The sequence below is a fragment of the Lygodium microphyllum genome, chromosome 29, assembly GCF_053477565.2.
Source record: "Lygodium microphyllum isolate KBCC chromosome 29, Lygodium_microphyllum_v1.1.10, whole genome shotgun sequence".
Classification (NCBI taxonomy): Eukaryota; Viridiplantae; Streptophyta; class Polypodiopsida; order Schizaeales; family Lygodiaceae; genus Lygodium; species Lygodium microphyllum.
In genome coordinates, this window is record NC_141163.1 from 9,732,063 (window position 1) to 9,759,461 (window position 27,399).

The following is a 27,399-nucleotide window of genomic DNA, read 5'->3' on the forward strand; positions in this document are numbered from 1 at the left end:
TCATCAAATCTGTATTCCACTGAAAACTTTGATTAGAAAGAAACATGTTGGATAGAAAGGTATTGGAGATACAACTGCAGAGATATGGAGCCCTTAGTCCTGATATAGTACAAGCTAAGATCTATTTAAATGGGGGCAACTCAACAATAGCCCTTGTGAGTGTAAAGAATCATATTTACAACTGTACAGAAACCAAATATCTTCTCTTGGCATTCTTTGTACACAAAGCAGTCCCATAAATAGTGCGATCTGACTGAGTATGTAGTCCAACTGTCCAAGCATCCAGTGCTCAAGTTCCAGACATCCCTGATGTAGAGAGCATGATGAACGCACAGATTACTGTGATCGAGAACACAGAAATCAAAGTATCATCAGAGAACTGATCTATAGCTGCTGAAACAGGTAGCCTTGTGCGCCCTTCCGCCCAATTACGAAGCCTGTCTGCCTCTGCAGCATATACCGCTCGACCCTACAAATAACTGTCAGAGATCACACAGAAGCAAGCACAATTTGTTTAACTTCTTCGATCAGCTTGGTGATGATTACCTCTTCATCAAACCAACGTCCCCTTCGTAACCATGAAGTGATCAAAGCTAACAGTATCCGTGGTGGTGTAAGGAAATTGATTGATTTCCCAGTGCCTTTCACATCTCGCATGCGGGGGACTAAAGTTCTTGCCACTGTCTCAGGCAGCTCACAGATGATATTGAACATTTTTTTGTTTTGAAGCGATGCCCCACTGTAAGCAAACACACGAACTACCATAAGATTGATACTTAGTTACTTTGTACACATAATTTACTGTACACAAACCTGTTCTGTAGTAGCAGGACCTTAATGCACTCCTTGAAGTGAAAAATGAAGCCTTCTTCAGTAATGAGATACAGCCCAGAAATACAACTCCTAAAGTGTTCCTATCTAACAAGAAATGACAGAACTATACTGCCATTGGGTATACAGAACAATAAGCAGAGTACCTTAAGAGCAAATCGGTGAGAACCATGCCAGGAGAAGCTGTATGGATTCCTACACGTGTGCGCTTGCATTCTTTCAGAAGAGATAAATGAAGTTGACGAAGTCCACACTTGGTGGACCCATAGCTGTCAAAAAATGTATCATTCAGCACAGTGCAATGATGAAAGAGACGTAAAACAGAAATGCATACCCGTCCGCTTCTTAAAGCTTACACGGCAGTCAGAGGGGTGCTTGAACCACCAGATCCAGCTCCATCCATGTTGAAAATATGGCCTCCCTTAGGCTGCGACTTCATCACTCGGATGGCTTGACGGGTGCACAGTAGAGATCCCATCAAGTTTGCAGAGACAATCTGTCATAGAAGAAAACGTTAGTAGATATGCCAGGTAATTATGAAATAAGACTTCACAATCCTCAGTTCAAAGTCAACTGCCGATTGAAGAATGCAAAATTACCTATGCAAAAAGCACTTCTCATGTTCAAACACACCTAGCTGAAGTAATACAACCCCTAAAGAACATTCCTCCAACAAATCTTACTTGATGTGCAAAGGGGTATTTTAAAACTAGGTGTCTGGGTTGTTTCACAATAGTAGTATACATACATACAGGTTTTTAGCTCTATTAATGATACATTCTGTCAAACAAATCTTATATCAAAGAACCTGAAAATAAGGCAGAATGCCTAAATCTCCAAGAGGATTCACACTCAGCATTCCTCAGTCCCCCAAACTTGTCAAAGACAATATTTTCACATGCATGGTCACACGCAATCCGTAGCTGCAATGTAACAAACCATAACACAGGCTGGCCTCTCTGAATAAAGAATGCCTAGTACAAGGGCTAGCAAAACAACCAATGTGGCAATTGTAAGGGCTTTGTAGGTATGCCAAGGCATTGCTACCAAAAACACCTATATATGGAGTAGTAGTCATTCAAGCTCTACTTGGGATGTGCTTCTACATGTGATTCCCTATGCTCAATGGTGAACCCTCACATGTGCGACGTCAGGAGGTTGTAGTCCTAAGATGTGCCTTAATGTTGTATCTTTCTATACCATGAATACAAAGGATTATTTATTGATATATCTTGTGTGCCTTTCCACTCTGCCATTTCTATGCCTCATGACAAGTTATGGCTTGATGTCTTGTGAAGGTTCATTACAATTGGTATCAAAGCAACTCTAGCACAAAGCATTCTCGCTCAAGACGAGAGCAAGCTCACAGAACGGAGGAGATCCTACCATAACACACCGCACAACACGACACAACACGACACGGCACCACACAACATGCCGCCACTCCCCCCCCCCCCCCCCCCCCGAGGCGTGATACCTACTAAAAATTGGAAGAGAACCTGTTGTGCCAACAAAGTAGAGAGGGAACCGTGGCGTGATAGGGACACACACCATACCATTCAAAATGTATTCGAGAGAGCTGAAGCTATGGAAGGACACTTTATTCGAAGAGGAGGATGCGCTATGTCATAGGCTCTGAATCACATACAAGGAGGAGCTACGGCTCAAACTAATCAGCAGACGAAGAAGACCATCAAAGCACTAGAGAAGACCCACAAAGAAATAGATGTGATGTGCAATCTCAAAGAGAAGGTTGAAGAGCTGGATTAACAACTAGAGGAGGTCAACTACCAATTAATCATGGTGTGAGAGAGAGCCAAACTATGGCAAGTGAAAATGGCTCAAGACCTCAACACAGAGCTACAAGGAGAAATTACGTTGAGGTGGGATTGGGAGACTGCCTCTAGATCTAAAGAAGCAAAGGAGCAAGCCGAACATACTTGAAGCAAATGAGAGCCGAAAGAGTCCAAGAGCTAAGGAATGGAGTGAAGCCAGCCAAAGAATAGAATAGCCAAAAAAAAGAAGAAATAAGTTATAGAAAAAGAAGAATTTTGGTCAGATGAAGCTGAAGAAGAAGAAAAGGAAGAGGATGAGCTGAGTCCCAATCTTGGAACACCTCGTCCCCAACGAGAAGAAGCCGACTGCTACTACCCCACTACCCTAAAGATTACTACAAGAAGGCTACCTCGAAGATCAATACCTCTACAACGAATACCCTCCTAAAGAAGATGAATACTACCACCCCAAAGATTTCTCCATCGACTGCCACCCAAAAGAAAATTAACTCTACACCGACTATCCCTATCCCAAAGAATGTCAACCCAAAGGAGTTCAAGAAGAAGAAGAAAATATAGAGTATTATGTGAAGGGAGAAAGATGGAGAATGGATGTGAGTTCAAAGGTAGAAAATATTATGATAGAGTTAGGACACAAAACAAAAGATGAAGATAGGTGGACATGTCAGAAGAATGAGCCCTTGTACCCACAAGTTACAGCCCAACTGGAAGAAGAACCGATTTTAGAAAAAATAGAGTTTGAAAAGAGGAAGTATGAGCTCAATCTTGATCTTCGAACATCTCCGCCCATTGAGATTGAGAGAGTGAGGCCACGTTGGCGCCCTCCTTCAAGGCACGGGATACCTTGGAGGAAGATGATGAGGAGGAAGTAGACGAGGAGTTAGACTTGGAAGATGAGAATGGAAGGGTAAAAGCACCTTCAGCAAGCCATCCGCTACAAGGAGCCAACACTTCAACATTAGAAGAGTTATGAAAAGAAGAAGAGAAAAAGAAAGAGTTAGAAGAAACAGAAGAAGGAAAGGAATAGGATGAACTCAGTCCAAATCTTGAAACACCTCTAACCCCACAGCCCGAAGAAGAAGAGATAGGCGAGGATGAGCTTAGCCTAGATCTTGAAACACGTCAACCCCAACAACCAACCAATCCCACCAAGTTCAATGATAATAGGTTAGCAGGAGAGTTGAGGGAGAGAATCATGAAAATATGGGAAGACATCGAAGAAGATGATAGGAAAGAAGAAAAAGACTTGCTAAATGGAGCCACAAAGAAGATCAAGGAAAAGGTGAGACAAGAAAAGAGAAGAAAATAGATAGAAGAACAACTAGAGTTAGCTAGGAAGAAGCTAAAAGAGAAAGAAAAGATAAAGCAAGATATAACGACCCAAGTAGAAAAAAATAAGAGGAAAGTTAGGAAGAAGAATGAGCAAGTAAAAAGAGGCAGAGGAGACGAGCTAGAAGAAAGAGTATGGAGAGCTAGAAAGCCAAAGGAAGAAGATGGGCTATAGCAAGAAGAGCGAGAAAAGATAGACCTAGGCATCAAAGCCAAAGAAGAAAAGATAAAAGATGAGTTAGACTTCCGAAAGAAAGAGATGGAAGAAGAGGAAAAAGATAGATCTAGGCAAAGAAGGCCTTAAAAAAGAAGGAAAAAGAGAGAAAGAAAAGAAGCAGCAGAAGAAGACGAAACCAAATCCCAAGAAATGAAGGCAAGCCGCTAGAGCCAAGATGAGAGATGAGAATAAGGATGCCTCCAAAACCCCACAAGCTAAACTCGTGGCTAAAGATGAAGCGAAACCAATCTTCTATCCAAGGACACATCCCATCCTAGCCAAATCGAATCAAAGTAGGAACCAAGTGCACTTCAACAATGGAGTCATTGGCTATGCCTTTAAGCCTTAAGCGGCAAACCCTTATGAGCTTTAGATAGAATGAGTCAAAGAATGAAGCCTCAAAAAAGGGAGAGCATAAGGGAGTGCTCGCAATATGGTCCAACCAAGGTAACTTTGTGCCATGGAAGGGAACCTTACTAGTTGCTCTTGTGAGAGTGTGCAACAGAAGAGAAACACGAACACACACACACACACACACACACACACACACAGAGGAAGCAAAAGATGAAGGAAGAATACTACATTGACTAAAGAACAATGTTGATACAATGATGATGAATTGCACCCCAAAGCGTAAATGAGGGCACCAGATCAAGCTAATGAGGATGGCAGCACCAAGCACTGAGAGTCTGAGTCCTAGAGTGTGCACTTGCAAAAGCAAGACTGAATACTAAAGAGAGTGCGTCTGCCAAGTGGAGGAGCTGGCTATAAATAGCCATAATTGCCCAAATCCAGCCGACCTGCGCCAGTGGGTGCCAAAAAAGCTGGCCAACCAGCATTTAAATGCTGGTCATTGAAGAAAATGCCAAAAAATAGGGGTGACCCCGAAAAAATCCCACATGACAATGATAATGTCGGGCAAGTGTAAATAGACTGTAGAAAGCAATAACTAGCCTAGGAATGCACACAAAAAGCCAACAAATAAAGAAAATGCACCTAAGATGCTAGAGCTCCTACAGCTCTATCAAACTCTAACAAGAGTCACAACTAGGAGATGACAGACTGACATAAAACATAGGTAGAATAACACTTCCTCTTTGAACCTGGGAGTGTCTAAAGACCAACGACCTCATGTAATGAAGCATAGAAGCCTGGGAAAAAAGCTTCGTGAGAAGAGATCAATTGTTTTGTCCTCCGTGGGATAGTAGGCTACTGCTAACTCGGAATCTACAATCCGCTCTCGAAGATAGTGATATTGAACCTCAATGTCCTTCATGCAAGCATGAAACATAGGGTTCTTTGCCAAAGCTAGAGCACTCTAGTTGTCGATACGCAACTCCGTACATCCACACTGAGGAAAGACAATCTCTACCAACATGCAACAAGGCCAAACTACCTCCATAGTTGTAGAACATAATGCATTACACTCTATCTCTATAGAAGAAAGGGCCACAATAGGCTACTTCTTACTGCTCCACGAGATAACTTCTCATCCAAGAAAGCAGGCATAACCTGTAGTGGACCAGCGCAAATCCACATCACTTGTCCAATCAGAATCACTCCAACCAGAGACAGTAACCCCCTCTCCATACATAATCGTGTAGGATCCACTCCCTTGTGAATAACTAACGCACAAGGCCAATCTCCAATGCTCCTAAGTGGGAGTCTTTATTAAAGAAGACAACAAGGCCACAACAAAAGAAACATCTGGCCAAGTGTGAATAAACCAAACAAGTGAACCAATAAGATACCTATAACAACTACCAAAAGCTTGTACTCTAGGTCCATGGGGCAACAAATATAAACCGACAATCGACCAGACCAAACTCAAAGAGAAGCTCGGAAATATACCTATGTTGCAAAAATAAAGATGTCGTGTGCCATCTAATAGATCTCCAAGCCAAGGAAGAAATATAGGATCTCAAGATCCGTCGTGTCAAACTAATATCGTAAAATCTCCGGAGTACAATCACCCTCTTGAGTAGAGCTCCCTATAATGATAAAATCATCCATGTATAAAATGAGCAAAACACATCTATTACCCTCAACCTTGAAACGAGTGGATCGATGAAAGCCACTCTATACAAAGAATCGATCAATCCTCTAGTACCAAGCATGAGGAGCCTACTTCAAGCCATAGAGGGCTTTCCACAATCAATAGACGTGCTCCTCCTTCCCTAGTCCAAGAAAACTTGGAGACTGTGAAACATAAATCTCGTCCTCGAGGACACCATTCAAGAAGGCAGACTTTACGGACATTTGATAAACAAGCTAGCAGTAGTGGGCGACTAGAGCCTAAATAAGCCGAATAGTGGACATCCAAGCCATAGGTGCAAAAGTCTCAAAACAATCCAAACCTACCCTCTGAGCAAAACCCTTGGCTACAAGCCTAGCTTTGTGCTTGTCCAAGGAACCATCTACAAGGTACTTGGTCTTATAGACCCGCTTCACACTTATCACCTTCCGCTTCGAGGGGATACAAAACCAATTCCCAAGTCTGATTACGCTCGATAGAATCGAGCTCCTCCTACATGGCCTTGATGCCAAATATCCTATGCAAGAGCCTCCTCAACTATAGTAGCCTCACTGACATGAAGAATCTATGACATAAAAGCATAGTTCACACAAAGCGAACTAGTCCACTAGGCATGTAAGCGAGCTGATCTGCGTGGACCTGTAGGAGAAGTAGGAAAGCAAGCAACACATGAATCATGCATAAGCTATCGGTACCAACAAGGAATCCAAATAGGCTCTCTTGCAACCTCTAGTACCTGTAATGCACCTCAAGGGTAGGGACTCCCCGTCACCAACAAGGGAAGACAAATCCTCCTCATCTGAAGAAGGCTTCCCCTCTAATGACTGATTAGCCCTAGAAGACTTCAGAGAGGAGGCTAAAGGGGTGGAAGTATGTGACGAAGAAGTAGTAATCACATCCATAAAAGGTGGTAGGAAAGCCAACAAGGGAAGACAAATCCTCCTCATCTGAAGAAGGCTTCCCCTCTAATGACTGATTAGCCCTAGAAGACTTCAGAGAGGAGGCTAAAGGGGTGGAAGTATGTGATGAAGAAGTAGTAATCACATCCATAAAAGGTGGTAGGAAAGCCGGAGTAGAGCGTGGAGAAGAAGAAGGAGCCAATGATGAAGAAGGGGTGCTAAGAGGCAATCTGGAAGAAAGTAGAGAAACTGAAAGTAGGGGAGGGTCAGTTGATGATAAAGAATCACCTGCAATAGAACCATCAATAGGATCCTTGAAGGCCGAAGCCTCGTCAAAAATCACATCCTTGCTGACCTCAAGCTCCCATGTCATTGGGTGGTAGAGTCGATAGTTGTCACTAGGTGGTGATACTTTTTGCAGTTGCTTTTCTTATTTACTTATATAAATATTTTATTTTTCTTTTCTATAGTTGTTATTATTTTTTAACCCCAGAGTTCTCTTGGATTAAGCTGGGATCTTTGCATAGCCAAAAGAGGCAGCGTTGAGACAAATTGAACTAATGGTTTGTTTGAGCCTTGGCACCGGATTAAATGGGCATTGAAGAATAGAATGCCAGTGGTTTGGGACTGTGTGCTTAACCACTCGAGATGGAGCAGAACAATGAGCCTTACCAAGACAGAAGATGCACATGTGAGAATGCCCACAGAATAAAAGTCACCATAACTAGGCCACATTATACTTTTTGATGTGGTTACAATTATAAAAGTTGCTCAGATCAACTTGAGGGATGTAGAGGTCACCATCCCTAAAATTTAGGGAGTTACTATTTTTGGACCCCAGAATCTATTCACGTCATTATCTTCGTTTTTACACAAGGATTAATTCTCTGGTCTATGCCGAGGTCAAATTTTGCACCAATCATAGAGAATTATAGACCAGAAGGTTTAAACAAGAAAATTGTTACGCGTATGCCATGTATCACAATTTGGGCACAAATTTCCAAAAGAGAGAGAGCAGCAACATTGAGTGCAGGAGGGGAAAATCTAAGCCTTGCCGGTCGACCCAAAATTTTACTAGACTTTTTAAGCCTTGTAATGCCTAGCCCTAATGCTTTTGACATAAGCTTGTAAAATCCTCATGTAGCCTTGTACTATAGCCTCTGTACACTTTGTGAGGCCCTTGTTACAACCTATGGATGTCCACCATTTTTGTGGTATCCACACTTAGAGTTTTTTGCGATAGCCCCTCACAGCTGAAATAGGCTTGCGGCATAGTGCTATTAGAGGTCAAAGGGTAGTAATTTCTGAGTTGTGGACTGTGTATCTGAGTTTTGTAGCATCAGTACTTGCTAACTGCAGCTCAGGTCAGATGAAAGCAGGTGGACTCAACTAACGCTGCCCATGAATAGGAGACACATTCTTGAAACAATGCCAAGATATGGACATGCTGTGCTTTTTGGTGGTGGTTTTGTCAGAATACTGAACCCCAAACTGTTTCACAGGAACAAGGCCATGATTGACCATTTCTGCTGCACACTTCAGGGCCTCCAGTAATTGCTGGTTTATACTTTTGATGATTTAAAGCTTGGGAAGAGTCTTTGTATAGTCTAAGCTCTTAGAAAGGCAGGATTTTGTAAGGCCTGCTTGTTTGGTATGTGTAGGGCACATTGCACAGAGAGTTTCATGCCAGCTTTGCACTTTGAAGGTGTTGCTTTCACTAAAGCCTCTACACACTTTGTACTTCTGGTTGGAGCGCTCAAAAAGGCAAACCTCTAATGTGCATGAGCATGTGGAAAAGACACCATGCATGGAGACAGGTCCAATGCAACAAGAAGCATAAGCACAGGACCAAGGAGTGAATGGTCAAGGCAGTAATGCACAAGTGGCACAGCAAACTATTCCTCCTCAGTTTGTTACCTATCCTGGTTACTTTAATGGTGGGTCAGTTTTTCAAGCAATGGTTGGATTGCCCATTGGTTATCAGGGATACTTTCCCAAAGGGCCACCAGGAATGATGCCTATTGAGGTAGTGAAGCCACTTCATGCTAGTATTGGTCTACAGCCCGGTTATCAAACTTTGCAGAGTCCTTATTTGATGCCTAGAGTACAAAATGCAATGGCTAGTTTTTCTCAGCCTAGTGGGCATATGGCAGCTAAGATAGGTGAAATTAATGCTGATAATGCGCCTACAAGACTCCCCTTTTTGCAACCACTTGTCTATGACAACCTGACACCAAAAACTGCAAAGCCTAAAGACTATAAAGAATGTGGTTAGGCATTAAAGTTTGAAACCTTCAATGGTATGCAAGATAAGCTAAGCCGTATGATGCAGCTTACACTTGAGGGAATTTTTTTTAGACTTCCAAGGTGCGGAAGGTTGCAACTTTTTTGAAAGGTAATGCTTTGCAATGGTGGAACATATTGTTGATGCAAGGACATGCACCTGCCACTTGGGTCCATTTTAAATAGTTGTTTGTACCTTCATGGTAACTAACACATTTAAAGTAGATGTCATGACTGCATGGCATAAATTGGACGCAACAAATTGTGCGGGTTTAGAAGAGTACAATAAGAAATTTTGAGAAGTACTTTTGCCTGTGAGTTCTTATAGAAGAGTGCCCTTGTCTAAACAAATTGAAAAGTACTATTGCGGTTTGCTCGAAGCCATCAAGGATTATTGTACCAAGACCAGGGTTACAAATATGGTATAGTTAATTGAAAATGCTGGTGTGGCAAATGCATTGTTGAAAGGAAAAGCTGACAGCTTTTAAGGCACTGAAAAGAAGGATTCTCAATTTAAGCAGGGTCCAAGCAAGAAGAAGAAGCAATTTCCAAAAAAGACCAGCTTTACAAAGAAGTCTTTTTGGAAGAAAAGTTTTCAACAGCAACCTCAAACTTCTTTTAAACAGGGCAAAGGACACAAGAGGCCCCTTTTTAGCAAATCATTTGAAGAAAGAAAGGCTTTAATGATGACTGGGAGATGCTTTATACGTGAGCAGAAAGGCCATATTGCTTCTAAGTGCCCACAGCAATCTTCTAAAGATGCGGAGGATAAAGATGCACCAAGTAAAAAAAAGCCCAGCATTGGCTTAGTGCCTGATATGGTGGAAGATCAATCAGCTGATGATGCTACAGAATTGTGCAGAGCTTGGGGAAAGATTAGAGATTCCACAGTGCTTACTTTCTTTGATCCTAGAGCTCGTGCAAACTTTATCTCACCGGCATTGGCAGCTAAATTGGGTATACGTCCCCAGGAAATAAAACCAGTTGGACATTCTGATTTGGCATGCCCAAGACATACTGAACCTATCACCCCCATTCTTGGCAAACTCCGTATGCACATTTAGAGCTATGCGGACACAGAGGAGTTCCATATTATGCCTTTAGAGGGCTATGATATTATGTTGGGTATTCCATGGTGCCACAAGAAGCATGCTATCTTGGATACTTACAACAAAATGATTACTCATGTACATAGGGGCAAGACTCATGTGTTAGGTGTGAAGCTTAAAGAAGAGTCTGTCCCAGTTGTTTTTGCTTTTGCAATTACTTCTATAATAAAAAATCATATTTCTGCGTATTTGGTTTTTGCAAAGCAAGTTAATGAAGTTGACAGATATGTGTCTGTACTAGATGAAAGTAGAAGGGCTTTCTTGGATAAATTCAGTGACTGTTTCTCAAATTCGTTACCACGAGAGTTACCCCTTCAGAGGCCTGAAGATCATACCATACATCTTATTCCAGGGACTAGTCCGCCCAATACGCCACCATACAGGGCCAGCACAACATAGCAAAAAGAGATTATGACATAGGTTAATGAGCTTTTAGAGAATGAACTAATTCAGCCCAGTAGTTCTCCGTTTTGTTCACATGTGTTGCTAGTTCAAAAAAAGAACGGCTCTTGGCAAATGTGTATTGACTACAAAGCCTTGAATAAGAACACGATCAAGAATAGATTTCCGATTCTGAGGATAGATAACATTCTTGATCGATTACAGGAAGCAAGAATGTTTAGCAAGATAGATTTGAAAAGTGGGTACCATCATATCAGAATCAAGCCAAAGGAAATCCATAAGACTGCTTTTAGAACGACATTTGGTCTCTATGAATTTTTAGTCATGCCGTTTGGATTGACCAATGCTCCTGCCACGTTTAACAAAATGATTGATAGAATTTTCTGCCCTTATTGAAGTTTTGTTGGCACATTCTTTGATGATATGATTATCATTTCAAAGAATGAAGAGGAGAATAGAAAACACTTAATTACAGTCTTTAATGAGCTTAAGCGTAACAAATTGCTCATTAATGGCAAGAAGAGTGAATTCTTTTTGGAAGAGATTCACTTCCTTGGGCACACAGTTTCTAAAGATGGTGTAAAGATGGATCCTGCAAAGATAGAAGCAATTGTCTCTTGGCCAGACTTGAAAACCGTTCATGATGTCCGCAGTTTCCTTGGCCTATGCTCTTACTACAGAAGATTTGTAAGACACTTTGCAAAGATTGCTTCTCCTTTACATGCACTTGAAAAGAAGGATGTCAAATGGCAATGCACTAACAAAGGGAAATCAGCATTTAGATGTTTGAAGGGGAAAATGACTACAGATCCAACACTTATTTTACCAGATCTATCTAAGCCATTCGTAGTGCAATGTGATGCATGTGGAAACAACATTGCTACTGTATTGATGCAAAATGGCCTAGTTGTGGCATACGAGAGTAGAGTACTCTCTATCGTTAAAAGGACTTACCAAGTTTATAAGAAAGAGTTATTGGCTGTGATCCATGCACTTTCTAGTTGGAATCACTATTTGCTTGGTGCTGATTTTGTAGTGCAAATGGATCATCAAACACTTAAATACTTTCTCACACAGGCTAAATTGTCAAAGAAACACATGCATTAGGCAAATTTCCTATCTATGTTTCATTTTTAGATAGTGCATGTGGAAGGCAAAAAGACTGTAGTTGCAGATGCTTTCTCTCGCAAACCACAGGTGTCAGTTGTTTCAATTTCTTATCACCATGAATTGAATGATATGAAAGAGTAGTATGCCGATGACGAAGATTTCTCTGAAATCTATGAATAGTTTATCAATGGCCAACACCATGATCATTATATGTTCAAAGAAGGCTTTATCATGATGCATGGAAGACTATGCGTTACAAAACAACTAAGGCCAAAAGTTTTATTAGAAAGTCATGCTCCACCATATGTAGTGTAAACTTCCTCACCCTAAACCTCTCCCACAATCTTATAAAAGATTTGTTAAGAAGTCTGGGGGATACTCTGATCCTACCTACACCAATGTTGTGCAACAGCTAGAGTTGTTTTAATCCTGCCCATCCATATCCTCCTCCCTAACATGGTTTTGTGCTGGAAGCAGAGAACATATGGAGCTCCATTACCTATCCAATGCAAGATTTGGGAGAACCTCAAAAAAATATTATGTATCACATGGTGGCCAAGCAAACTTAGTTGGCCACCAACTCTCTTCCTACATGAGATAACCTAGCTCAGCTCCAATTAAGGAGCTTCTGATCAATGCTCAAGGAAGGGGCCAACTCCACTCAAGTGATGTTAATTCCAAAATGACAACCTAAGTACCTCCCATTAGATCCCAAAAGAAACCCAAGTGACTGGTCATGAAGCACTTTATTCAAACTACTGCCTGTCACGTCACCCAGAAGGACCCAAGTGCTCTCATCAATTGGAATTTAGCATAGCTTCACTCACGTCTCTCTGATGTTCAGTGGTAGCAATCATAGCAACATGAATCAAGCAAAAGGGGAGCTTGGAACATGGCCCATTAGAAAACTATTCTAAAACATTTTGGAACAAGGAATGTCGCTCTCTTTCTTGGCACATTACCATATCTCTTCCTTAGAGCAGTTCTTAAGTTGGAAAGTTCCCAATTCATTCCATCTTTAGCGAATATGCATCCAAGAATGAGTGGAGAGTAACTTTAAACATTTTCAATTTTTTACCCCTTTGTTTGGGTGAAACATCTTGAATTCGAGTCAGTGGGTTAAATAAATAAGTGGCTTACCACTAGGGTAACCATTGGATTTCGAAAAAAAGAGAGAAACAAAGAATCATTGATGTCTTCTAGAGGCCAAAGTGACCTATGAGACCAAAACGTTGATTCAAATGAAGGCATGTTATTGGAGCAATGCATAGGATGAATGTCGGACTTTGTGTGGTGCCGAGAACCTTAAGGATATGTCTATACTTGATCTCGAGAGGTGGCTCCATGTTGCCCAAGAGACGAAGGCAGGAAGAAGAGGAGGTAGAAGATGTAGAGGATCCCGAAGATCCAAGATTTCCACCGGAAAGGGAACCTGCAGTAAAGAACAATAGACAGATGAAACTGGAGAACCCGAAACTCAACCTCGGGAGAGAAGCCACTAGCTCCATGCATCCATGCTGGAAGGAATACGAAGGCCTCATCACCAAGTCGTGGCTGAACCTCCAAGGCCCCGATCTAGGTAGATCCTTGAGATCCTAGGTATCAATAGGTGAGATGACTGCTGGAAGGAAGCCACTCCAAGAAAGTAGAGGATGGGTGAAGAAATTCATGTGGAGTAGGTTTTCCCATTGAGGTGGGAGGTGGAGGGGGCCCCGCTGAAGTGGAAGAAGTAGATGCCCCTTTTGAGGGCAAAGAAATAACATCCCCCTCTGAAGTAGATAGGGAATCCAAAAACTCATGGATCACGAACTCCGAAATGTCTGATGACAAAGGAAGTGCCGCTAGTCATGCTGAAGAAGGTATCCGGGGTGCCAAAGAGCTCCCAGAGGTAGCCTCTCGAACCTAAGTAGTTGAGGGTGGGAAAGGGTGGGGCTCACAATGAGCAAGAGGTGGGCAACAGTTGCTATCACTCAGTGGAGCAGACTGGGTAGCCGAAGAAGAGGAAGGAGTCGAGCAGCCACTGTCTCTCAAAGAAGTAGACTGACGAGGAGACGGTATCAAACAATCATTGTCTCTCGATAGAGTGGACTGCAAATCTGTAGGTCGTGGAAGCCACTATACCTGAAAATAAGTGGGAAAAGACTGCCGCTAGCATTGAGACGATCTCCAGGAAGTCGTAGCGCCAATCGATCCTCCATGTGCTCAAAAGGACATAGTGCGCATCGGATGCGTCTTAGTGCCTTGAGCATAGTACTCTGATAGCCGATACAAAACGATCTCTATGGCCCAGAAAGGAGAGGTGGCACAAGGAGTGCCTGGTGGAAGACGCATATACTCCGCGGGGGTGGGGAGCAAAGGTCGAAGTCGGCAAGCATCGGTGGTGTGTCTGGTGATGCCATAGTAGGAGCACCCAGTAGTCTGGACATCTGTTGGTAAAGAAGCCATGGATACCAGTGTGCCCTGCTAAAGAAGAAAGAGGCCAGCCACCATGAACCACGAACCGCAATGTCCGACTCAAGGGGTGTAAGGACAATGTGAAGCATAAACCGCAATGTCCGCCTAAAGGGGTGGAAGAGAACTGGAAGGGCTCGAAGTGAGCTGCCTATGGGAGGAGGATGCGACCAACAATAGTAAGAGGTTGCAACCAATAGAAAAAACGCACATGAGGAGAGAGAAAGACTAAAAACACAAGCAGCAGGATTGTGATGACGTGGCAGGCTATACAGCAGCAGGTTTGCACAGGAACAACAGTCACCTGGCTGGAATCAGCTCCAAACGGCGTGAAGAGGGCTGGAAATCAGGCGCCAACTGATGGAGACAGCAATGGACAGCTTTGGCTGAGATGTACTCCGCGATCGGGGTGTGGGTAGCAAGCTAAAACACCTGAAATCTGCAAACACGAGATTTTGATGCAGCGGAAGAAAAAGAGAAGTGGATGCCGAACCCACCACCGGTCTTTGCCTTCACTGGAGTGGAGGACCTTTGCTGCTAGGTGAGCAGATCTAGCTCTGATACCATGTCAAAAGATGACATACTAGCGAGAGAGTAGGGTTTGCGGGGAGGAACACGGAGTGAACTCGGCAAACATGGAGAAGAGAAGAGAAGAGAGAAGAAACTCTGATGAATGGAATGATGAAGTTCTGAATCATGGAGTGAATGTGATATAAGGGAACAAGGGTGCCGTAGCACAAGGAAGATGATGAAGACAGCCACGAACCACGAACCGCAATGTCCTTCTGAAGGGGTGTGAGGGTAATGGAGAGGTTGGAGAGAAGAGGTGACGGACTGAATGAATCAACCGTGAGGAATGAATGAGAGAGTGGCCTATAAATAGGCATAGTCAGTCTAGGATGGCACCCCTTTTTGGGGCTGCAAACCCTAAACGCAAAACGCAAAAACGCAAAAACGAAAATTGTGGGTGAAGGGTGAAGGGTGAAGGGTTTCTCAACACCCTCATCGTATGGAAATCTGTGACGACAGAGAGCTGTCGTAGCTTCAACTCAAGAGTGAAGCAATGCCCAAATGTCTAGATCCAAAAGAGAGAGACCAATCTCCTCTAAACCTCTGCAATGGTGCGGAGATGTCGAACATACACAAGCACAAAATCTATACAACTCAAAAGGAGATAAGAGCGGGTTCTGCCATTCCACCGATCCCATAAAGCTACCAATTCCATGGTCACACCATCATGAGGGTCCATGGTAGGTCAAGGTATAGGGCCTATAACAAAATCCCAAAGTTCAAATTCATCAAGGAGACACTCCATGCGACACAACCATAGAGGGTAGTTCATCCCATCCAACTTGTCAGATGCAAAGAGAGAGGGTAAGTTTGGCACCTGCTTAGGAGATGCCATCAATGCCAATAAGGGCACTAGAAACCCCAGAAGAATATAGCGAGAAAGAGTAATAAGTAATAAGATGGTGGTCAGTCTAAATAACCCCGAACCACACCATCCCCCATATCATACATATCGGCTATAAACGTCCTCCAATAAAGTACCCGCAAGAAAACAAAGAAGATGCTGCCACTAATAAAGATGACCAATAAGAGGTGTCCTCCAGATAATCGGGTCCGTTAAGCCACAATACAAAAGAAGATTGACTGGAGCAAGGTATACAGGGAGTATCCAATGCCAAAAGGAACACACAATGCGGGGTACAAAAAGGGAGTAGTAAATACAGAGGAAAACAAGTCTTCTATCTGTAATCACAGCTAGTCCAAAGACTGGAAGGACTGGTAATGTACAAGGAGTGCCAGGAAATGGTGTACTTGCAACAATAAACGCAAATCTGCCTTGCTACTAGCATGAAAAAGAGGCCGTCCAACATCGAAAAGAAGTCGCCCTAGTCAATAAAGACCATCCAATAGGAGAATGCAGCAAAGAAATAAATATGTTCACCTGTAAACACACTGCCCAATAGAGAACAGGTGCAGCCTAGCCTGTAAATGTGCCGTCCAAGAGGACCAATGGCCTGCCTACACGAGACACAAAGATACAAGGGCTGCCTGCCCAGAAACACATATACTACAAGGCCTGGTTCTGTAGCACTGTGCCAAGGGCTGCCTACAAAAAACACAAGTCTACTTTGGTGGCATCCAGCCAATAGGCCACCCAGCCTGTTTGACCCTGCCCGGGTCCAATAATGGTGCCGCCTAGACTGGTAGAGGCTGCCCAAGAGCAAAACACAAATCTGCCTTGGTAAACGCAGCCTAAAAACGAGCTAGAAGGAAGCCGCTCTACCCTAGTTGACTCCAAGAGCAAGGTCTGCAACATGTGCGGATGACACCTAGCAAGTCTTATCCCAAACAACACGCTCCTCTTAGAGATCTCCGACTCCCACACGTGGCTCTAATACCATGTGAGAGAGTGTGGCGGAAAAAGGAAAGTGAACACGGAGAGGAGAGGAGAGGAGAGGAGACAAAAAGAGAACGCATGAGAGAAGGAACAATGTGACTTCAATGGCTGAAGATACAAGGCTATAATAGTCAGCCCCAACATACAGCTCTACGCGCCTGTGTAGGTGCAAGATGGTACCAAGGGGGAGAGAGAATAGGGAGGGCTAGTCAATCATGAAGGATCAATGATGGATAACGGATAATGAAAGTGGGAGGGCAAGCTGCCTATATATAGGTGAAAAAGAGGGAAAACCCTAAATGTGGTCAAATCCCTAAAAAAATAGCCAAAAGAGCACAAAAAGAAATGCACTAATGTGGCCTCCATCTAAAGTGTCTAAGACACTTAAAGTGATAGACAAATACAATGTCAAAGCTCCTAATGTCCTAATCTAACTTAGACTCGAACTGAGGCTCAAGCAAGAGATGACCACACAAGACACACAACTCCTAACACCATTACCACGTGCTTTTGAAGTCAAGGGCTGATCCACATCCACTATACTACTATGCGGATATCTACAATTCCATGGAATAATGACCTAACCAAGCTTGTCAAAGGCTAGACGCTTAGGGGACGCATGTAACGATTCCTATCAAACCTTAGAATTAGAAGTTGCCTTAAAGCTCAAAGGTGCAATACCAACACCTTGGGACAAAGGCTTGTCTTTACAGCACACATAGGGGCACAAGGCATTCTATGCATCCTCCAAGGATCCAGTGTTTTGGACATCATTTGACTTTTTACCATTTTCGACTACACTTCTTGCTAGTCATGGACACCATCAGTGAGGCGGTGAAAGCAATTGTTTACCTTTGCCCAGATTTCCCTCCATAGATTGGGTATCTACATGCATAGTAGTACCACCCTGTTGAACAACAGGAACCTCATTTGTTTGTGTTGTCCCTTCTTTGGCTTAAGTACTACATTCTACCATAAAGTAATCCAATTTTCTGCAATTGAAGCAATGTTCTACAAAGGCTCTCTATTTGAGACAACTACTATGTGCACATAGTAGGAAATTCACCCATGGCCAAATGGGACACTTACATTTGGTATTCCAAAGCATACACATTCTGTTTCAATCGATGGCTCGAGAAATGGGGGATACCAACACTTTGTCGATCTTGGACATGGCATCAAGCAAAAGGGGCCAATACACAACTGAGCAACCCTCCACTTCTACCCAAACTAGACATTCTTGCTTTAGGAATTCTTTGAAGTCAGCCATGGGCCACCATGGGACAACATGCACTAATTTGCGATTGTAAAACAATGACAGCTCACTTAAAAGCACCTCATGCTAACGAGGGGATTGGAGCAGGACCTCATAAAACACCCTACACGCCACAAAGATGTCCTCCACACACACACAACACTCATCAACCATGAGCATACCAAATACATTGTAGGAGTCTTGGCAATAAAAAACAAGATGACCACTTTTTCATGGAAGGAGAAGAATGAATGCAACGCCTTTTTTGTATACACAATAGTAAGAATGGCATCACTCTCTTCAAAGTTACTAATTATCCTAATTATGTTGCACATACTCCCCAAGCAGCATGTTCGCAAATTCCAAAAGATGCTCCCAATCCAAGTCCAAGGAGTCATCCAACTGTCCTGTTGCTTGAGCATACAACAAGGTGTGACCTATCTCTGAAGCACAAGGCAATAATTGTAATTCCCCGCAAGACAATGCATTTGTCCCTTCCACCGCTAAGATCTCAATGCACATGGAACAAGGGGCTCAACATGTTCCATGTCAAAATTTGTGATCATTTCATCCTCATCCATGTCCAACTGCAAGACGTCTACCATCACATTATTGAAGGCACACCCCCCAAGCAACATGTTCGCAAATTCCAAAAGATGCTCCCAATCCAAGTCCAGGGAGTTATCCAACTGTCCTGTTGCTTGAGCATACAACAAGGTGTGACCTATCTCTAAAGCACAAGGAAATAATTGTAATTCCCCACAAGACAGTGCATTTGTCCCTTCCACCGATAAGACCTCAATGCACTTGGAACAAGGGGCTCAACATGTTCCATGTCAAAATTTGTGATCATTTCATCCTCATCCATGTCCAGCTGCAAGACGTCTACCACCACATTATTGAAGGCATCCGCATAGAGATCTTGCATGCAGTAGGGTTTTTACTGCAGAGCGATGCCGCTACACGTCTATTTGGCTCTCACAGCAATTAGTCAATTGCCCCTCTGTCAACAAAGTCGTCTAATGTAGTCAGTTTACCCCCCCTCAACGGAATCGTTGTAGCAGGTTCATTGCAAGGTTGCCGCAGGTCTAAAGGTCCCATGATAACACAGGTCACACTCCAGGCAAGGCAAGCAGGTGTTGAGCTAAAAATGCATTAGCTTTACTTAAACAGCCCCAAAACTTGCTTAATTAATGAAGAAACCTAGTTTATTTAAAAGAAACGCAATCCTAGAGAGTTTCTGTGTCCCATAAGAACAAACACACTGGGAGGGCCCAAACTTTCTACAAATGCATATGCTGCCCTCCATTCAGCCCTCAATCTCCTTTTTGCAAGTTTCAAGTGTTTTCAGCTTGCTGCCCACACCCCTCTTGCGGCAGACATCGCAGTCTCAACTATCCCTTCCGTCATCTACAGCCTAGCGCCTGTTTCCAGCCCTCCACCTCCCATTTGCTGCTGTTTACAGCAGAGCGATTGTTGCTGATCACTCTCCATTCAAAAAATAATCTCGTTTTTGCAAGATTCAGGTATTTCAGCTTGCTACCCACGCCCTGGACATGGAGGACATCACGGTCCAAGCTGGCCATTGCTGTCTACAACAACCTGGTGCCTATTTCCAACCTGCTACACACTGTTCGAAGCTGATTTCAGCATACTAACTGCTACTACTAGTTCTTCCTGCGTTTTTAGTATTTCTCTCTCCTCACCTACGTTTTTAATTTTTCTCTCTCCTCACTACCGTCTGCATCAAATCCAACTACTCACTGCTACACTTGCTGGTATTCGACATCCGAAGGCTGCCTTGCTGCAAATCAGGATCCGTTCAAAGTACGACACACACTCTCCATCTCATTACCCCTGCCCTGATCCTTGAGATAAGGAGTTTGAGGTTCAATATTCATTCACTCCATAGTGTGTTTGCTGCATGAGCATTGTATATTCAATAGTTATATCACTTCACTTATTTTCAGTGTTCATTGTCTCTGAGTTATCCTAACCCTAACTGTGTTCTTTTATTAGTCTGTGCTTTGTTGTACAATTGTTATTTGTGTTTCTGTGTCAGAGTATTTCTTTACAGCAGGCGCAAGGCTACAACACGAAATGCACCCCAAACAGAGCAACTAGGCAGTGTGCACCTCTCCACAGGCTGCACACACAGAGGCGCAACAACCTGAGGGCTGCAGGCAGGTCAGGGCAGCATGAAGGCTGCGTACAAGGCAAGGCGAGATGGTGACAGGTTTCAAGGCAAAGAGCAGAGACAAGTCACATGCCTGCAAGGCAATGACAAGTTTCAAGGTGACAAACAAGTTTTAGAGCAACACGTCACAGCTCTTTTGAGTGACGAGATCAGGGCAACAAACTTCAGACGTCTCTCTCTCTCTCTCTCTCTCTCTCTCTCTCTCTCTCTCTCTCTCTCTCTCTCTCTCTCTCTCTCTCTCTTCGTGAAGATAATTGAATTAAGTAGAAGATATTTTACATAATACCATCAGGTCGGCTTAGAACAAACGGAAAAAAAACAATCATGAAGGAAAGTCTACACAAACACAGAACTATCACACTAAAAGCACAGCTGGTGTGGAGCGAATAGTGTCCAGCCAGGGAGTAGCAATATCAAGAAGAACCAAGTTAGCAAACACCATAGAGGTGATTTGCCACAGCACTAAACCGCGGATTCGGGCCACATGACCATGAATCCCACATACAGAATCAAAAATGAAGGCGTTCCAAGTTCACCAAATATGCCACAAGGCTGTCCATCTGAGGAAATGGAAAAGGCAAGAATAATCTGAACTCAAAGAGGTCATGGAGGTCATCTTCCCCAAAATCCACCAACGAGATGAAGTCTGAAGACAAGTCAACGAGGACCACACTCAAAACACAAAACTCCAAATCTGTCTTACAACAGGGCAGGAGACAAAAAGACTGGCATTTCTCTCTCTCTCTCTCTCTCTCTCTCTCTCTCTCTCTCTCTCTCTCTCTCTCTCTCTCTCTCTCTCTCTCTCTCTCTCTCTCTCTCTCTCTCTCTCTCTCTCTCTCTCTCTCTCTTTGCAGATCAGAGGTGGAGAGTGAGGAGCATTTTGTTCTCAGATGCCCAGCATACTCAGAGTTGAGATCTAGATACACATTGAGCAGCTCACTTCAGGGATGTATGACTGATATGGATCAGAGATCATTTGGCCGTTTTCTGGGAGAGGCATGGCACATCAGAGAGCAGAGCACACAGCAAGTCCCAGTCAGAGAGGGGCCCACCCAAACGACTATTACACAGTTCTTTCAGACAGAGTGAGAGCTACTGTACCAGCCTCCAGCCAGACCTCCGGGCTCACACTACAGCATGCTGAGGACCAGCGTACCCGACGCCGCACGAGGATCCGTGGGTTTCAGACCCCACAGCCACACCGATAGGAGATCCGGAGGATTCTTGATCTACATCGACAGCAGACTGAGATCCGACGACACTCGACACATTGGATCTCAGATCTCCAGTTTGCTCTTTCTCCACCGCCGATGTACCACATCCTGCATCCAGGAGGGATCACCTGCTATTAGCGACTTCGACGACTGCTACTACATCCCACGATAGTATATCTCCTTGCATCTGTTACATATACACATCGCACCACTTTATCACAGCCGACAGTTGTTCCCCTATCACAACCGACATTTGTTCCCCTTTTGTAGCCATTATCTGGAGTACCAGAGCTACATACGCACATACACATACACGACACTTATCACACTCACAGCACCGTATTTTCAGTTTCCAGTTTTTAGCCTTTCATTCAGCACTTTTATTTTGGATAGCTGGACCTCATCAGTTGTATCACAGTTTGTCTCATAGGCCAGTTTTGGTCTTTAGAAGACGTTAATATAACTCTCTCTCTCTCTCTCTCTCTCTCTCTCTCTCTCTCTCTCTCTCTCAAAACCTCCACGCGCACATGCATTATATATACACACACTCTCTCTCCCTCTCCCCACACAACAAGTTGAGGAAGCACTAGTGACCCACATACACATCGCAAGACATGTATGATCTTTTATTATGTAGTGCCAAGTAAAAAGTGGGCCTATCTCAATAAGTTGAAACACAATTTTATCAGCTATTTTTGGAACAAGACAAGCAAGGTGACGTGGAAGGTCAAAAGCCTAGGGCCCAAACTCCTCTTTCATCTCCATAGACATGACACACCTATGCTAACTCCCTCTACCAAGTGCCTGGCCACCCTCCTCCCTCAATAATCAAAAGAAAGACCTACCTTCTCAACTACCTTCACTGCATGCATGATCCAAGATGCCATCAACAAACTACAAAATGGACGGATCAATAGCAAAGCACTTCTCACATGGGAGGAATGTGCACTACTCCTAGCACAGCTGTTCAGCAAAGCCCTTAGCAAATGCTTCCCTGCCAGTCAGTTAGCTAATACCAAAGCACTAATCCTAAAGGCAGCAGATCCTACACATCCATACCCTTATTCCTAGTAGCTAGATGTTTTTTTAGTCATCCTTTTTCTTTTTCTAGTGCAAACATATAGTCATTCCCTGAGTTCCAAACAAATCTATCTTTTATCTTCCAAGCTGATTTGACTTCTTTTAGACGTCAATACAGCCAGCCAGCCCTCCCGCCCTCTCAACATCAGAAATATATGAGATTATGATCTTTATTGACATCAGGAAAAGAAAGCAAGCAGACTATCAGTCTAACCAAGTATGTTTCAACATCCAAGGCCTTTCTAGGATAGACCTTTCTAGGAAGCATAAGCTAGGGCACTAGAGGCCATTAACTATGCTTAATGTGCCATACAAGATTATGACTAAAGCCTTAGCCTTGTGAATCGAGCATGTCCTAGGAATGAAAATTCCTGCCCACATCATAATGGTTTTGTGCATGGAAGACACGTCTAGGATGCAATCTTGAACTTAGTTCTTGGCATAGGCCATGCCATGTCACTCAAAGAGAATTATGTGCTGTTGAACATGGACTTAGAAAATGCATATGATAGGGTGTGTTCGGAATTCACCCTTGTTGTGCTATCTAAGGCTGGGTTTGATGAACAATTTTGTGGCATGGTTAGGGCTCTGTTTACTAATGCTACCATGGCCATCTTCATCAATGGCTATGCTTTAAGCAACTTTGGTCTCCAACACAAAATTCGACAAGGATTTCCCATTGTGCCTTTACTCTTTGCAATGGTCACCTACCCACTATTGTGTTGTATTGATCAAGCTATTAGAAATTCTACTATCAAGCCCCTTGTACTCCCTTATGTCCAGTATCTTTGTTTACAAATTTTTTTAGATTAGAAAATTAGGCAGGGCCCAACAGTAACAAATTTTTACTGTATGAGAAAATAAGCTAGTTCAACAACAACAGACCAGCTAAACAATACTTCAAGCAAAACATTGGCTCACATTACTTAAATAAACTACTCAACTGGTTATTTTTCTTGCCTATCCCAATTTAAAAATGCCAAGCCACATTGTTTTTTCTTTTCATGCAGTTATACCACACTAAAACAAGAAGCTTTAAAACAAAAGCTGATGAATCTCAGAACTTTGAAATCGCTCCTTCCGTAACTTCATATTTGGATCATACATCTCAACTTCAAAGCCAGCTCTCCCTCATATATTTTACTCATAAGCTAAGCTCACCTGATGGATCTCATCATCTGAAAACTGTATCAATGGCCTAAACCCCTTATTAACACCAGCATTGTTGATCTACAAAATTTGAGAGGAAATTAGTACCACCAAAACTGACCAGTCTACAACATGATCAGTAAAATCTAAGTCAGTATGTCACACTATCAAGAAGAATCAGTAAAACTTACCCATATGTCGATTGTCCCAAGGTTTTGAACTGCAAAATCTGCCAAAGCCTGCACCTCGTCAACCTTTGAGACATCACATGCTAAACCTACTACTTTTGATCTGCCTTGATTGGCCTTGTTTGGCAGTACATCTCCTTCATTTGCAGTTGCCATTACAAAGGGCTGAAAGGATCTTGAGCTAACCTCCTCCTGAAGTTCTCTTACAGTTTCCACAACTGAATCAGGGCTGTCTTCATCAGCAATAACTAAGGGATTATTCCACTCAGTTCGTAGATATTAGTGAAGCTGAAGCGACTAGTGTATGTAAATCAAAGAACTTAATTACCTGCGGGAAGCAATAACAACATGATCACCAGCAAGCAGGAACTCCCGAGCTAGAGCCTTCCCTAAGCCTCGAGTACTGTGAAAACAGATGCAAGAGGATTATCTACTGTGTCAAGGTGGCTGGATTGTTAACCTTTCATGCAAGGGTTACAGCACACTGTGCACAGAGAAGTTTATGGAATAGGTCTTTCCACATGTTTTCAACAAATGGAAGGTATGATTAGCTGCCCCTGGCTGAACCACAAGTGGCAACATTTAATCATAATTCAAGGAACAAGGCGCTCTACTACTTGCATTCGAGATGTATATCTTCACAATAAATAGATACACTAAGTTCAAAATACTTTCATGATTCATAATCACCAAATACCACAATATTAACTATTCATGAGGCTGGAGAGCTATCTAAATTGGGTCTGGTTTATACCTGAGGGGATTTTAATACTTACATTTCCTTGAAAACATAACTTTTTTTCATGTTGTAGCCTTTTGGAAAGAGTACATAGGCCACATGAAAGACCAACGAGTTTAAAAACCTCAAAGTCTGGGCCAAGAGACAATTTTCATGGAAAAAAACTATGGTTAAGTGTAGACCATATGTCTTCTTTTCAACGTTTGCAGAAGTGCAGTACTTCATATTACAACAAACTATGGCTCATGTAATAGCATTACTTGAATTGAAGTCAAGCTTTAATAGACCTGTATAATGGATATATACCACACTTGCTGTGCTCTTTACGACCATGAAAAACATGCAAACAATGGAGAAACTAAAGCCACAACTGCACCTCAGAATGGTGGACAGATATCTACTAATGAAGAGCACCAGCACCACCAGAATTGTTGGCCAGCAACCTGGCTTTCACAGAATTGAGGTGGCAAAGAACAAGCAAATGTGCAGGCAATGCGGAGGCCTGAAAGCGTGCAATTGCAATACAATATAATGGATCTACACAGGTGTCTTTGAATCAGCTTGTTTGCCACTCACCTCCCAGTGATGACAATATTACGAGGTCCAGCCCGAAACCGATGTTCCAGAACCTTTCCTGCACCAATCATGGATCCTGAAATAATTCCGGCCAGCCAGCTACACCAGAGCACAGTCTCTTGCTGAGAATCCCCACCTAAGATAAGTAATGGACCAATCATACATATAGTTAACAACAAAAAAGCAAGCCACAACAAACAATGCCAATGAAGGCTACATTCACCTTACCAGCAAGTTCATAACCTGTAGCCAGAATGGCTCCTGTTGCCATCATGATAAATAAGAACTTCCCTAAATGGCTGGTGAACTGAATAAGGAACAAATATATATTCAGAGCAAAGCATACTAAACATTAGCCATGCACCTGAGGATATCAAAGAAAGAATCTTACAGTGAAAAAGTCATTTTCTGCCTGTCGCAATTTAACCCCAAATTTACTCCTGTAGTATCCTGGTGGCAACGTACCAGTTAGCATCTTCAAGAAACTCCATGATTCTTTTCTCTTTCCTTCTTTCCATCTCCATTCAGAATAATCTTCTGGCTTATTCAAATCCGCTCCACTGAGAACTCGAACAATTGGCCCAACTACTTTGATAAAGTTCTTTTGAAACCAATTGGAACCTACTGTTTCACAACTACTCTCAGGCTCATCATTCAGATCCGATTCCAAAATGGAACTTTTCACACGGTCAATGGATGTATGAGAATTCTCAAAAGTAGAATGGGATTGGTTCTCTGCACAATCATCGGATACATCTTGATCGATAACATTTCTACAATGACTGCGACAAACATGAGCTCCCTGTCTCAGTCGTACACATGGTTGCAAGCTGACAACACAGCCACAGAAGCGCTTGTGGAAAACTTGCACTCTTAACCGTTTCAATTGAATCGTTTTGTGAAAAAAATACACAGGACACTTGAACAATTGGTAGTAATGACAGTCTCGGCCTCTTGCCAAGGCATGGTCCACAGACGAAAAACAGCTGCGAACATCTGAAGGCATAAAGGCAGTGCGTAGGGCCATGGCCTTCTACTACCGAACCTCTCAGATCTTTGACTCTGAGAGGGAAAAAAATGCTTGCTTTCTCCACGACAAAAGGCTCTACCACATTAAAGCTAAGCCCTGGAAGAGCCTTGCCGATCCCCGTACTCCAAAGTTTGCATCAGGATCATCAAATTTACCAGGGAACCAAGTCTAATCATCGGATTGTGATAGTTTGCAGGGCCAAAGCATGCCAAAACCTAACACTGTGGAGTATGATCGAGATCAAAATGATGCATCATCTACAAATTTTGAGCAATGTTGACCAATAATGTCCGACTGCACCAAATTTGAGCTCAAAGGCATAAGAGACTTGAGCTTCGCTAGTAGACTCACCAAGCCCTACCTGCAACATTTGCCGAACCCGAACTGTAGTACTTTACCAAAGCCTACCTGCAGTCTATTTAGATGGTGAAGCTTCGATCAAAAACCAGAGAAATGCATCAAAATCAATCAAATATACAGGGAATTTGAAGCGGAGACCGAACACGTTCCGACTTCTGGACGTAACAAGAACCTGCATCGTCAGAAGGCAAGCAATGCAAGGCAAGAAACCATAATTGATGGTGGTGATGGTGACGATGATGCAGGTAGCGTGTGCCAGGCTCCGGCTTAGGGTAGTAGAAGACATGAATATTCAAAATATCTTGTGAATTTGGCACGTCAGCGTTCCGTTGGCCCACGTCTGCATCATCATCATCCCTAAGGGTTGGCTAATCGTCTGGCAACGTGTAACGAGGCTCTTTACATGTTATTTCTACTGAGATGTGTTGCCCCTTTAAACGATAGGGGCATGTGAGGAAGCATCGCCAGGTAAAAGGATCCATCTACCGTCGTAAGATAAAAGGCATCAACTCCTCATCAAAAAGTTATGGAGCGTGCGTATGTTAGCTTCGCCACCACTATTGAATATCCCATCTATTTATTTTCAAGCCAATCAAATGCTTGAGTTTCTAACAACAAATCTCAACTAAATGACATTTCTAGCCTCTTGTGAGATGAATTCCTGCCAGATAGTCGATTGTTGGACAAGTTCATAAAAATGCTTTAAATATTTTGCAAACATGCTTAGGGCGGGTTCAAACAC

At 43.0% G+C, this 27,399-nt stretch overlaps 1 protein-coding gene across 3 annotated transcripts; it reads right to left on the reverse strand.

The window, feature by feature from the left end:
- On the reverse strand, window positions 1-27,055 carry LOC148010362 (putative chlorophyll(ide) b reductase NYC1, chloroplastic). 3 transcript variants are annotated; one of them, XM_087671314.1, is made up of 11 exons: window positions 26,659-27,055; window positions 25,659-26,518; window positions 25,496-25,574; window positions 25,268-25,403; window positions 24,281-24,355; window positions 23,956-24,181; window positions 23,777-23,845; window positions 1,188-1,327; window positions 978-1,100; window positions 547-739; window positions 1-469 (listed from the first exon to the last, which is right to left on the reverse strand). In XM_087671314.1, the coding sequence occupies exons 2-11, from the start codon at window positions 26,292-26,294 to the stop codon at window positions 290-292; spliced, it is 1,857 nt and encodes a 618-aa protein (XP_087527440.1). In that variant the 5' UTR covers window positions 26,295-26,518; window positions 26,659-27,055; the 3' UTR covers window positions 1-289. The 3 variants fall into 3 exon arrangements, with proteins under 3 accessions (XP_087527440.1, XP_087527439.1, XP_087527438.1); XM_087671313.1 differs by having other exon boundaries at window positions 26,649-27,055; XM_087671312.1 differs by having other exon boundaries at window positions 25,659-27,055.
- Between the last annotated feature and the right edge of the window lie 344 nt (window positions 27,056-27,399).